The 13,630-nt window shown below is 49.0% G+C and overlaps 1 protein-coding gene across 1 annotated transcript in view; it reads left to right on the top strand.

The window, feature by feature from the left end:
- Positions 1-320: 320 nt before the first annotated feature.
- Positions 321-13,630, top strand: part of CAMTA1 (calmodulin binding transcription activator 1) — a 296,954-nt gene continuing 283,644 nt past the window's right edge. The window contains exons 1-2 of the mRNA XM_075721708.1: positions 321-392; positions 11,509-11,627. Coding sequence (XP_075577823.1) covers positions 368-392; positions 11,509-11,627 — 144 coding nt within the window. The 5' untranslated portion in view covers positions 321-367. The remainder of the gene's footprint in view (positions 393-11,508; positions 11,628-13,630) is intronic.

A 13,630-nucleotide genomic window follows, 5' to 3' on the forward strand; every position in this document is an offset into this window, starting at 1 on the left:
CAGTCGCGAGGCGCCGCTTCCTGAGCGGCCGCTGCGGCCGTCAGTAACGCGCCCCGTCCCGCCCCCCTCGTCTTCCCGGCGCCGCCGCTGAGTGGCTGCGGCGCGTGTCACTGAAGCGCTGCCGCGCGCCGATTGGCGGGGCGCGCTGTCCGTCGCGCCCATCCCCTCCGAGCGCCCGCCCTCCGCCCGTCGCCATTGGCCGCCGTGGGTGTCAGTGCGGCGGCTCCCCCAATGGGCGGCGCGGGGTGTGCGCCGTGCGCGCGGGGTGGCCGGCCCGGCGGCGGCGGCGGCGGCAGCGGGAGGAGGCGGCGCGCGCCTGGGTCCCGGTCGCGAGGAGGCGGAGGAGGATGTGGCGCGCGGAGGGGAAATGGCTGCCGAAAACAAGCCGGAAGGTGAGAGCGCGGCAGGGCCGCCTCCCGCTCCCCGCCGGGCCGCGCCGCGCCGCGCCGGGCCTGCCCGCCGTCACCGCGGGGCTGTCGGCGGCGGCGGAGGAGGCCGGGCCGGGCCGCGCCGCGCGAAGTTTGGCGGCGTCGGGCGCCCCCGCGGGGCCGGGCCGGGGCGGGGGGCGGCGGGCAGGCCATGTGCGGCGGGCAGGCCGCGTGGCGCCGGGGCCGGGGCCGGGGCACGCCTCCCGCCGCCCGCCGGCACGTGCCCGCCCGCCGCCAACATGGAGGCTGCGGCGGCGCGGGGCGCGGCGCGGGGCTCGGGGCCGCCGCCGCCCGGGGGTCACGCAGCGCCGGGCCGGGCCGGGCCTGGCCGCGCCGTCCCCGTTCCCCCCCCCCCCCCCCGCGGCGGCGGCGGCGGCGGCGCACGTGCCTGGCGGGCGCGCGCCCGCGGCGAGCGGGGCGGCCTTGCTCCGCGTCCCCGGGGCCTCCGCGCCGGCGGGCAGCGGGCGGGCCGGGGGTGGGCGCTGCTGGGGCGGGCGCAGCGGCGGGCCCGGAGCGGAGCGAGGGGAGGGAGGCAGGGCCCGGCCCGCCCCCGCCGGCCGTGCCGGGGGCGGGGGGGAGCCGGGGCGCCCAACTCCGGGCGAAAGTTACCGGCGCGGCGGGAGCCCGGGCGCGGCGCGTCCGCAAGGGGGAAGCGCTGCTCCGCCCTCCCGGCGGGCCCGGCCGGCGGCTCCCGGGGCTCGGCCGCCCCGTCCCTCCTCCTCCGGGGTATTTGACCAAAGTTTGTCGGCGCAGGGCCGAGGCCGCGGGAAGCGCCCGCCGCCGCTCCGGACCGCGCCGCCGGCTCGGCAGGGCCGCGGGGATCGCGCTGCCGCACGCTGCTCGCCCGGCGCTGGGCCGGCTCCCCGGGAGGGCCGGAGCCGCTCGCCCGCGGCCTCGCCCGGCGGGGCCCTGCGCCGCGCAGCCGGTCCCTGTGCCAGGGCCTCCATTTTACAGGGCGGGAGGTGCGGGTGGGCCTCCCGCCACCGGCCGCTTGCGTAACCGCGATCCGCTGCCTTCGCTCGCACCTCCGGAATTCCTCCGGTGGCGGTCGGGCGCCTCCGGTAACTGCGCTCGATCTGCCCGATTCGGGCTTTTTCCCTACCCGCTGGAGCAAACGCGCTTCCTCGCTTTTAACCCGTGCGCGCTCTTTACCGGGAAGCCTCTTCCCAGGTTGTTATCCTGCCTCTTCGTCCGGATTTTTGCTCAAAGTGCTTTGGGAATATCTTTTTTTTTTTTTCTTTTTGGTCGTTTTTTGTAATTTAGTGGTTGTAGAGCCTCTGTTGGCCTGGCTGCCTTTGCTTTGCTTTTTGCCTGCGCCTCATCCAGCGTGACGAAGGCGGAGCGCTCTGCAAAAACGTAAATTTTAAGTAGTAGCGGTGATTATGAACGTTGTCAGCTTCATCTTTTATTAATCTTTTCGATGCTCCCAAATTCATTAGTTCCATCTTTCCTGTGGTCTGGAAAACGCCAGGCTTCATCCTTTTCTCATTTGCGTTGAAGTAAATGATCACCTCCAGCGAAGTAGTAAAACGCCAACTGGTTAACAGGGGTGTAAGAAGAGAATTAGCATCTGTCTGGACTTCGCGGCTCCAGTTGTAAAGCTCCGGTTCTTCAGTGGATGAAAGCATTGTCACCAAAGCACACCCGGGCTCGATTCTCTTTTCGGGCTTCTTGCGCTAACGTACGATGACCTTTTTTTCTACGTAAAACGCAGCTTTCGGTGTACTCATTCCTATGAGGCCGCGGCTTTACAGAGCCGTGCAGATGAGCGCTCCTTCATTTGAAAGGTAATTTGGCCTTTGTGCTTGTTATTTAATGAACTTTTATCACGTTTCGTAGCAGTAACTGATGTTTGTGGGCCGTTGAAGTGTGTTCTTGCTGAGGAGATGGGTCCGCAGTGGCGTTTGCTCTTGCCTTGTGCACGAGCTGCTGGAGGAACGACTTTTGTGCCCGGCGTTTCGATGCGCCCATCCGACATCGGGATCAGGCGTTTCGCTTGGCCAGTCAGGAGTTGGTTCTCTGCTTGGAAGCCGCGCGGAGCAGGGGCAGCGTCGCTGAGGTGGGAGCCGAGAGTCTTCAGCGGCGCGGCTCAGCCCTGGCGCCTGCGTTGTTCTCGTAGTAAGCGCGCAGAGCAGCTTCCCGTGCTGACCTAGTTCTGTGGTATATTTTCAGGGAGGCGAGATATAAACCATTCATTCCTTAAACTTAAACTCCGCCTGTCAGAAACGTAAACGGGAATCGTTTTAAAGCGTGATTCAGGACAAGTGTTCCACCAGTAGTACGGATGCCAGAGGAGAGAAGGCAAGTGGCTTTAGGTTTTTGTTGCTTTAAAAAACAAACGTAAATGGCAGCTAGCGGGTTAGTTGTGTGGGGAAGCACAGCTTTTACTGGGGAGTGATTGCTCCATCAGCCCAAACTGGTACCGGAGAAGCCAACCTCGCCAACAGCAGCGACCAGCTCTGCAGACCCGCCTGCTCTTTCAGCTTCCCTGACGCGCTTCGGTCGAGGCTTCTTGTGCCCGGCGGGCAGCAGAAAAACCTCGGCGGTGGGTTTGAAATGAGGCTGGTGTCTCTGTTCCCTGGCTGCAGGAGGGATTTCCATGTCTTGGAAAACTTGGGTGAGTTCCCTCTTTTCTGGTTTCCTTTGGCAGGATGAAGTCGGGTTCGGTGACCGAGCTGCTCTTACCGTCCCTGCGGGAAAGGCTTTGTGGCTTTTGTAGTTTCTGCCGCGTTTTGTGCGGCTGAACTGAAATGGGAGGGCTGACCCTTGGAGGTGCCATGTTGGCAGCTGCAGCGGGCTCTGAACTTGATCGGGCTGGGTGGTCTTCTTTAAATTAAAAAAAGAAAGTTTTTTGAAAAGTTCAAAATAGAAAGAATGTGCATAGAGAACCTTTCTTTAGATTTCTGTCTATTCTCATGGACAGGTGTCTGAAACCGGTAGCTTTAAAGCAGAGTAGTGCCCATGTATTTAAACTGTGCGGCCAGCGCAGGAGCTGGGCACTTTATTTGTCGTGCCCGCTAAGTTTGGTCATACGCAGTTGTTGAATTTTACGTCTGTGAATTCAGGCAGGGTCGATGTGTGGGAAAGGCAGGAGGTGGGATCTCTCCCCGTAACTCCCGCGTGAGCCGAGGGACTGGGGGAGGATGGCGGCAGGGATTTTGGCAGCTCCGCTGGGTTTGTTGTTGATACTGCCCGAGGAGGAAGTTCGAGCTTGAAATATTATCGAATGCTGAGAGACTGTTTGGGCAACATACCTTTTGAAAACAAAACATTCTTGATTTGGTTGTTAAACAGCAAATATTTACTTCCCTCTGTGGAAGTGTTGCATAACATTTTATTACTTAAACAAACCTGAGCTTACGGTGAGCGTGATGGATTGGATTTTTGTGCCGCGCGCTCTGTACTGCTGTCCTTCCTGGCAAAATTGGACTGTCACAGTGAAGAGGCAGGGTTTGACGCTTGGCTTGGTCCGGTCCTTGCCCCAGAATTTTTGCTGAATTTCAGCAGTTGGGATTTTACCAAAATTTTCTGTTGTCAGAGGTAGACGGGAGCTGCCTTCTCCTGAAGTTTCTAGACCCACTCAGAGGGCTGTAAGCCAGCAGGAGAGTTGCAGAGAGTGGACTCGATTCGCTTTTTCCAAACGGCAGAAGCTACGTGTGTGCGTGCAGCCAGTTTTTTTGAGAACCTTTGGTATTGTAACCGTTTCACGCGCAAGATTCCTGATGTAAGGCGTGGGGCTTGTTTAAAGCTCTAGTCTTTTAATCTGATTCCGCATCCCTTGTTGTAAGTGGTTTTCCTAAACGCTTTGGCTCAAAGGTTTTTTGGTTTATTTGTGTGGGTTTTTAAAGCTACTTCTGTGGGAAGGTTTCCTACAGATGTTGTAGCTCAGATTTCATTTCCTCTATCAGGAAACAGTGAAAGGGTTATGTACAAGTAAGGGTAAAACACATTTTTTTTTTAAAACTTAATCTTTCAAGACTTGGTGCTAACTTTATGTTACTAATATTTTTAAATGTTTTTTCTCAAACATGCAGTCGTTTAAAGACCTGCTTAGGAAGGTATAATGTTACTGGAGGAAGGAGAACCGGCTATCCTACCTCTCTGTCCAGGCAGCCTTCAGAAAGAGGGAGCTGGAATGTGACCTTCCTTTTTTTTAGTGTCCCTTCGGTTTCTGCTTCAATAAACCAAATATGTTTGCAGGGGAGAGGGGGAAAAACACCTAAACCCAAACCTTGCCATGGAGTGAAATGAGGCTGGTAGAGTGTGTTGTGGAGTACAGCGCCGGTTAATTAAAATGCGTTGCTTCCAGCAGCTTCTTGCATTTTCGGTGTTTCCTGGCTTCCTCTTCCATGCCTTGCTGAGTTTTTTCTTCTTTTTCCCCTCACTTCGCATCCTGTTTTCACCTTCCGCGGCTTCCTCTGCCCCTTCAGCCCTGTGTTGCATTTACCTGGTTTTAAACCCCGTGGGTTTGGAAAAGCAAGTATGCCTGTGGGTTCTGGTATCTGTCTTAACCCCAGTTTTTTGGGGTGCAGCACCTGCCCTCTTCCTGGGGCGATGCTGAAGGTGTGGCTTCACACCGAGGACCAGTTACGGCACCGGGTGAGCAAGAGCAAACTCCCCTTATTGCTGGGAATGGAGAGCCGAGTGTCCTTCCCCTGCTCTTGGCGCATCTTTGGTCCACGGGTTTTTGTGGTTTTTTTCCTGCCAGCTCTCCAGGTAGGTTTCCAAACTCAAACTGTTCCTAGTTTAAAAAAAAAAAGTAAAAATACCGTGGCTGGTGGCTGCTGGTGTATAGGCTCAGAGTAAGCAATTTCACTGGCCTTAGCCAACGCTTTGGGATTTGTGGAAAATTTGTTGTAGTGTTGAGAACGTTTGTAGCGTTGAAAACTGTATAAATGGGTGGTTTATTTTTGCCAGGCTTAACTAATAATATCCATCTCTCCTTAGTTTCATTGCAGTTGAATTTGATGATGTAATTTTAGTGAAAACCAAGGGAGGAAGGGATTGATGACAGGTCTAAAACAAATGAATTGTTGGCAACAGTGAACAATGGTCTAATCGTTCCCTTGCACTTGTCATATTTAAAAGCAGCACGGTGACAGTCATGGTCGAACACGCTTGTTTGCTGCAGGAAAAAGTTGAAGCGACTGCGCTGGCTCCTAAAGGTTGCTTTTCAAATAGTTACTTGTGTGCACCTTCTGGATTTCACCAGGTTGTCCTGTCTTTTATGGTTAGCAGGGTGCTTTAGACCACCTGCAAAGGTGGGAGGGGAGCCTGTGGAACAGTCGACAGCTTTGTTGGTTGGGGGAAGCAGACTGCTAAGCACTGAGCACAGTGATAAATGTACAGCGTGAGGAATAAACAGCTAATTGTGTAAACTGGACCTTCCCAACCAGCGCGTAGGCTTTCATTAAGAAGAATTGCGCTATCAACACTTCCCCAAAACGCACCATTTGCAGTTTTACATAACCGTGTTGTTTAAATTGAATTCAGTTACAAAACGTCAAGAAACTTTCTGCTATGGGAAAAGGAGAAGATAACTTACAAGTAGCACGTTACTGGCAGGGAGAACCGGGACGGTAATAGGCAGCAGCAGAGTTTTAGCTGCATTTGTATTTCTTACAGTTTTAGAAGGGTCTGTAGAGCTTGTCATAGCAACAAAGTATTTATCACAAATATTCCAAGAAACTAGGCTAGATTCAATAACTTAATAGAGAAAAATTATTTTGTTGATCATCCTTGATGCTACTGCCATTCCTATGATTTCCTCCTCGTCCTTTTCGGTTTTCCCCGTTCCTCCCGCTTTCCCTACAGCCACAGCTGCGTGCGTGCTGGTTTGTGTCTCGTCCTCTCTTGCTCCTATTTCACGTTTTTTACTTTTGCCCAAACTGTTTGCTCTTTCCTCACCTCCTCCCCTCAGCCCCGGGGCTGCCCGCGTCCTTCGTGGTGAAGGTTTGGGAACGCTTTTGCTTGTCCAGCGACCGAGCCGAGCGCTGGCATCCAGTGGAACCTTGCTGGGAAAGCAGCGCTGGGGAGCTGGACGTGGTTATCTTATCTTAGCCACCCTCTATTGATATTTAGAAATCTGCTTTTGGTGCCAAGAGATTTACAACTGTAATCATCCAAATATTTCTAGAAAACAGACCAAAAGCTGTTGGTTTTGCTTATATTGCTGCTTGTTTACTAATTGAAAATGCCAGGAATGAAGTTTAACTATGAGAAATAGCATGCCAGTCCTTCAGATGTTTGGATCGGGGATAATTCTTTGCATGTGATTCTGCTGGATTGAATTTACCGGTTCTGTCTGTGTCCAGAGGTCAGCAAGTGAAAGAATGTAGGACTTGAAGGGGACTTCATCATCCCACCCACAGCCCAGGACCTCGCAGAGCCAAATCAATACAGGGAAATACGAACATGTGAAAAAAAAAAAACCTAATTTCTTTTGACTAAAGCTAGGTATCTCGACTTTCAGTTTTGTCTGTGTCTTCGTATATCATCTTTAGCAAAGTGAGTTATTGGAAGAGTAGCTTTTTGCAAAGGGGGGAGTTTCAGAAAAGCCATAGGGTTGAGCACCGCAACTCCAGAGGAAGGACAGTGGAGTTGGTACTTCTGCTTTGGGTATTGACGTAGTCACTTAAATGAGCTCTTAAATAAGGAACGCACTCGTTATTTTCCTTGCGAGGAGGACTGCTGCGTGGGTTAATTCAGCCATTACGCCAAAGACTGGATGACTTCAGGTAGCCTGTGCTTACTGCATTCGCATGGGTGCCTCTTCCGAACTGCATTTACTCGGTTCCGCTGCTTAAGCAGCCGTGCGGTGGGTGGCATCATGGCTAACTTGACGCCCTCCGTTCCGTTTAAGTAGCTAATGATTTAGCTAACCTCGTGAGTTTTAGCTGTTTGTTTTATACTAAAGCGCCTATTTGTAATGTTTAAACACCTTTTACCGCTCTTGTGAGGTAGTTAAGAAGATGGCCAACCCCAAGTGATTACTTCATAATAATGGGTTTAGGAAACCTCTGTTTGTGATTTTATAGGCTTATTTTTTATCTTTATTTCCAGTATAGACCTGTCTGCAAATCAGCAGTTGATCAACACCCATTCAGCCACTTCTGTATTCTCCAATTATATGTTATATTGATAAACTGTGGCAGTTAAATGGTCTACAGATCTAAATTCACCTCCTGGATCCCAGAAGATTTAAGAACCAGTTAAAGGGGAAAAAAAGGGGAGGGGGGGATTGTTTGGCAAGCAGGGGTAGAGCACAGACTCGCTGTGTGATTTGCTGTTGTGCGCTTTAAAGTTTTATGGCGCATGTTGTATCCCTTGGGAGAATAAAGTGCAAAGAGCATGAAGAAACCCATAAAATTACAAAGGGTTTATGTGGTATAATTAATAAGGAACTTTCCGTGAACTTTATAATAGTTGTACTTTCTTAATTTTACACCAGTTTCTGGTTTGCTAATAAGTAGTCTGGAAGATTGCTAAAGGAACTTCAGAATTTTGGATTTTCATACTGAATTATAACAAGGTACGGTGTAAGCTGCTGTATTTTAGTATATAGCTTTCTTATTGTAGTTTTCAGAATTGGCTGTGCATGCCTTGGGAAGCGTTTTTGAGCTGTGGCCAGCTTTGCACTAAAAAAACCCCATGTCGATACAGCTTTACTGGCAGATCCTCCTTGTGCAAGTGCAGCTTTGCTTGCAAAAGCACTTTTTATTGACACTGGATGGGTTTGCAGATCACAATGTCATAAGCCGCGCACATGGCAAAATAATACGAGGAAGGAAGTTCAAGTACAAATCTGGCCTGGATTTGGACAGTACAATCAAATAGGTGGTGTGAAATTGCAGCTTCTTTTTTTTCCTCTTTTTTTAAAGAGGAACCTTTAGTTCGAAATAAGTAAAATATTCCCTCTGGAACGTGCTGGTTGCTCTGTAAGTTGGGCGTGGGTGCTGAGCAGTGTTGATTCTTATTCCTTTGACTTTACTAGAAGACTCTACAGTAGGTGCGCGGGTACCTCAGGTTGACTAGAAATGACAGATTTGATTCAAACCAAAGGACAAAGACTTTTTTTTTTTTTTTTTGCTCCGCCTCCCTAAAGATCTGTGTGTTTTAGTTAGAAGGATTGCAGTATCATTTCTGAGGAATGTGAGCAGCAAAGCGATCATTGATTTGGGGGAGTGTGCGCTCCTGGCAGCCAGTCTGTAGGTGGGGATGGCAGATCCTGAGGTGTGAGGCGCGGGGATCTGCTGACGAAGGAAGCGGAATCACGGAGTGGACGTCCCAGGTCTGCCTGCACCGTTAGTGCAGCTGGGAGAGCAATCCTCTTCGGTGCCCGGCTTCCCCCTTCTATCTGCATAGGCTTTCCTCCATTTGGGAATACCTCACAAATGATTCCAGCGGGCGGGGAAGCGAGTTTTAAATCAAGCGTGTGCGCGTCGTTTGGGGCGAGGCGATTTCTTGTTCTTGATTCTTGCAGCTGGTTGGCCAGCTTCATCCTTTTCCAAGGTCAAACCTGTTTTAGAGGTCACTGAATTTAGGATTCGCTTCCCATAACATGGTTGTGCGTCACTGACCACACGGCTAGAGAATTCTTTAACGACAAGCCTGTTGGATCGAGGCAGATCTTGTTTTCCATGTTGGGGATTTTTGGAATGAAGAAGCGTCGTTGCTAAACGCAGGACAGGGAGGCATACGTGAGATGTAGTCACATTACAGGATGTTGAAAATGACCTTCCACTGCTATCACAACACAAAGGTACGAGATGCTAACAACAGGAGTTGGAAGGTTTAGAGTCAGCAAGTTCTGATAACTTCTACCAAAACATTTTTAAGGGATCTATTATCCATGGGCACTTTCTGGATTAATAATACTGATAATTGATGACAGTGGAAGAAAGTTAATAAAACGAGCTGAATAATTAGAGGTCTGCCAGCCCTGCAAAATAATGGAATGAATGATAGAGGACTTGACTGATACGGAGGTAAGGGGAAGTAATACAATTAATGTCAATTAAAATGTGCCCATGGAAAATAAGCTGATGAGATGTAACTGGGGATGTAGTTTGGCTGATAAAAGCAATAATGTGTGCTGTAAAATACTTTGCCGCCTTAATGAATTGAATGTAGCGCAATGCAATATTTTGAATGAGAAATGAAAACGGTATAAAATTAATGTAGGGAATGTTAAGTAGGTACCGGCTAAATCGGGTGGTGGATCTGAAAATACAGGTGGGAATGGCTGGGGGCTGCCGTCACGGCGGGGCCCGGCCCCGTTCTTTGCCCTGGGCGAGTTGGTGTCTTTGTGGATAACCCCAAGCGTCGCAGCGTGCGTGTTTGTGCAGCTTTGAGCGGCCGGGGGTGGCGGGGAGTAGCACAGGTGACGGTCGCACGTGCAGAACATTGGCTGGGAGAAAGATGTGGCCAAAAAGCCCTGTAGAGTAGCACTCTGAGATACTCAATGTCAAGCTCGAAATCCTGGAACGGTATACAAAAAAATAATTGAGAGAACCTTCTTCCCGATTTCTTTATCAGTTCAGCAAAGATCAATACTGCCCAAGTGCTCGTTCGCCCGGGAGGAAGTACGAAACTGGCAACCCTGTTGATTTAGTCTAGCGCAGTCGTAAGTAAAGTTCCCAATAACTCAGGAAGCGCACAGGACTCATAAATTATAGAGCAGCTCACGTTTATCATACACATCGCTGCTTATCTTGTAAACTCATCTGCTGTGCTTGCACGAGTAGTTGATTTAACAGCATGTATATTGTTGAACTTGACACATCCAAGAGTATAATCAAGCTTTAAAAATACTAGGCATGTCTAGCTGCCGGTTTGCGCTCTTCGCCCGCTTTCTAAAATGATTGCGGGACGGGTTCTCTCTGGTTTGCTGCAGGTCACGGGAAATTTCTGTATCGTACGTAATTACGGAGGAGTTTTATCATGATGCTGGCATCTGTTTAATGACATAAAATGATTAGATGTGTAAAAGGGAAAAGTTAATATCCTTTTTCTGTACACTTCCAAATGGGAAGTGACTATGAATTAATTTTGCAGGGTAAAATGCCAGCAAGTAAGTGTACTTCTCGTATGCCGCTGCCCAGTATCTGTCACGTGAAACGTGAGAATAACAGAAGGCGGCAGAGATGGGGGGCTTTTAGGAGAACTAGGAGAACCGTGCTGTAGCTGGGATGTCTTATCCTGCTGCGCCGGTTCCCTTTTCTGCAGGGACTGATTTGGTCTGTAAACACGCGCAGTTCATGGATGCTCTGATTCTTTAGGTGGTGTTAGAGGCGTGATAGAGAGGCATAATCAAGTTAATGCTTCTGGGACTTCTGGGGGCTGTTGTTGGGCTTTTGGGATCCCTTTTGTTTTCTTAAGGGGGACCAATGTACCTTCTACGGTTTTAGCAACAAAAAAGAGTAATTTTGTATTTGTCAGTATTTCTGCTTTTGAGACCCCTAGGTGTGGTGAGGTAGGAAGATTTCCATCCCTCTACCTCCCTCTCATGTTGAGGAACTACGTTCACTTTCTGAGCTGTCCGTGGAAAGAAAATTAACCTGTTTCTAATCAGGTACAGCGCATTTTAGTTTTAAACGAACTAATAGACCTTGAGTTGTGTTTCTGCTGCAGCTTGACAAAATTATAGCAGGTGCTGGGGCTCTGTGCTTATTTACTTGCAAATCCTGTCAAGTGCGAACTTCATTTACGACTTTCCTGGCAGGTCATACTGCTGTGGTCACAGCTTCTGTAACGTTTTGTCGCTATTGCTTGTAAAATTTGTCACTGAGGGAAATAATAAGCTAAAATAGACACAGGTAAGCGCACACACACAGGCTCCTGGTGCACAAATCCATCAAAGCTCTTCTCGAACTTTGCAACCACAAGGAATTAAACTGTATTTGTATTCTGAAATAAAGGTGTCTTTTCAACAGAAAGCCATATTCTTCTTTGCAATGACAAATTGCCTGCTTTTTGACAAGTGAACTGGTGGGTTTCCAAGCGGCGTGGCAGCTAGGGTCTCCTAGCAGAAAGCACCTATTCTCCTGTGCATACATCACGTGTCTCCTCTTCTTTCTAGATGATCATGGGAACAGCAATGGCAGTCATGTAAAAATCTTTTTACCGAAGAAGCTGCTTGAATGTCTACCGAAATGTTCAAGTTTACCGAAAGAGAGGCACCGCTGGAACACTAATGAGGTAGTTAAGTCTCTTATTCTTAAACTTATCAGCTTCCTTGATGCTTATGGATTATTTTTTGAGAGTATGCCATGTATGTTACAAAATATAAATTCCCTGGCTCTGGAACCTGTTGTTTAAATAATGAAGTCCTATTACATGTTGAAAGCGGGCTTTAAACTAGACTTGAAGGCGAATGTGGAAGCCGAGTGCTAGTATAGTAGGAATCTGTTGCTTGTGTGTGTGTATGTCTCTTGTCTCAAAGAGTCAAGTCTTGTATCGGCTCACTGACGTGTTTCAAAATTGCTTAAAATTAGATAGGTGCTCTGGTACTACGTTAAACAAAATGTTATCTTACTATGTGTAAAGACTTCTGAACAGAAAAAAAAAACCATTGCATGTTCTTTCCTGCCAAACAGGGTCCTGAGAAATAACTAGCTTACTTCTGTCTGGGAAATCTTGTTAAGAACGGGGGACAGAAAGAATTGGGCGCTTTATATTGGAATCCAGTTACTCTGAATGCGCTAGTTTGCCTGTCTCCTGTTAATGCATCGTGGCTGGGTTCATTGAAATTGAACAAAAATATTTAAAATTCAGGTGTCTGGTGGGCCAGGGTAAAGTTGAAGAACAATCCAGACAGGCCTACGATCCCTTGTCTTTGTTCCTTCTGGGCAGCAAGGCTGGAAGTTACATGGCAATACCCACAGTACAGTTTCAGTTTTTAGTAGCGCTGTCTTACAGTACCTTTGCCATATTTGTGGGAATCATTTAATAATAGAAACAATCACCTTTGAGAAATTGCTGTAAAACTCATTAGTATCTGCCTGTTGCAAGCTAACTGTTCTTGTCCCTCTAATTGATCATTCGTAATATTTAAACGTGTTAACAAAAACTGTACTCGCGAGTTTAACGACTGCAAGTGGCAAGCTGTGCGCAGAATCAGATACGGGTTGGTTCACATGTATATTTGCTGAGCGCAGAATCAAATACGGACCCGTTCACGTGTATATTTTTCAAAGCTGGAGTCCTTCACCCCCCCTTCCTCCTTCTGTCTGAAAGTTAAAGTCAAGTATCTATTTTTAACACACTAAGTACCATGACAGAATTAATCGGGTCTTTTGGGGAGCTGCTGGCACTGGCTGCTTTGTGTAGCTGTTTTTGTCTTGGGTCGCTTGAATTGAAATGTAAATTGTAGAAAATGTGGGTTGCAATTCATTCTGTGATAGCGTTTATACTAATGGGAACGGGGCATGGAGTAATAGCAACTCCAGTGGCCCTAAAAGATGATATTTTGACAAAGGCAGTTGAGAAAGAAGGCGCTCTGCACGGGTTTGTGGCAGAAGGATGCTCCTTGTTATTGCGAACGGCTTGGTGGTTTTCAGTTGCTTTTCTCTAGTGTTTCTGTTGTCCCTAGTTTACAGCCTTGTGTATACATTTCGGCTTTTCTTTTTGAGCAGTGTTTGGTGTGTGTAGCCTCCCAGGGTACAGAATGTGGCAAACAAAGTTAATCATATAGCTGAAAACCTTTATGATTCATAAGCATGATGCAAATGGGAAAGCGTAGGTGCTTGCAAGGTGTATTAGGCTAGAAGACAAATTTGGGAGCGTAGCCTTCCTTCTGAAGGACATCAGCATCCTGGAGAGGGGGAGAGCAAGCGGCTTGGCCAGTGCTTGCCAGCATATTGCTGGTGCGGGTTTGTCTCATACCTTAATTCTGGATGGATTGTTCTCTAATAATCACAAATCATCGGCTAGTATGTTAAAAAAAATAAAACCAACCCACTTCTGTCTTTTTGAATGTCAAGTTTGTCACACTCGTTTGTATCTCTCTTTCCTCCAAAATCTGTCGCTGTGGCTGCCGCGACGCAGGGACCAGGAGCTGCTTCTGTACGTGGGTTATTACTGGTGCCGTCTCTGCCAGCGTGTGTGGTGTCGGTTGCAGTTTCCCTACTGCATTATTTAAAAGGAAGAGCTTTTTTGTGGCCAGAGTTTTTTTGGCCTCGTTAGCTCGGGGGGGGGGAGGG

Source organism: Pelecanus crispus, chromosome 15 (assembly GCF_030463565.1).
Source record: "Pelecanus crispus isolate bPelCri1 chromosome 15, bPelCri1.pri, whole genome shotgun sequence".
NCBI classification, from domain to species: Eukaryota; Metazoa; Chordata; class Aves; order Pelecaniformes; family Pelecanidae; genus Pelecanus; species Pelecanus crispus.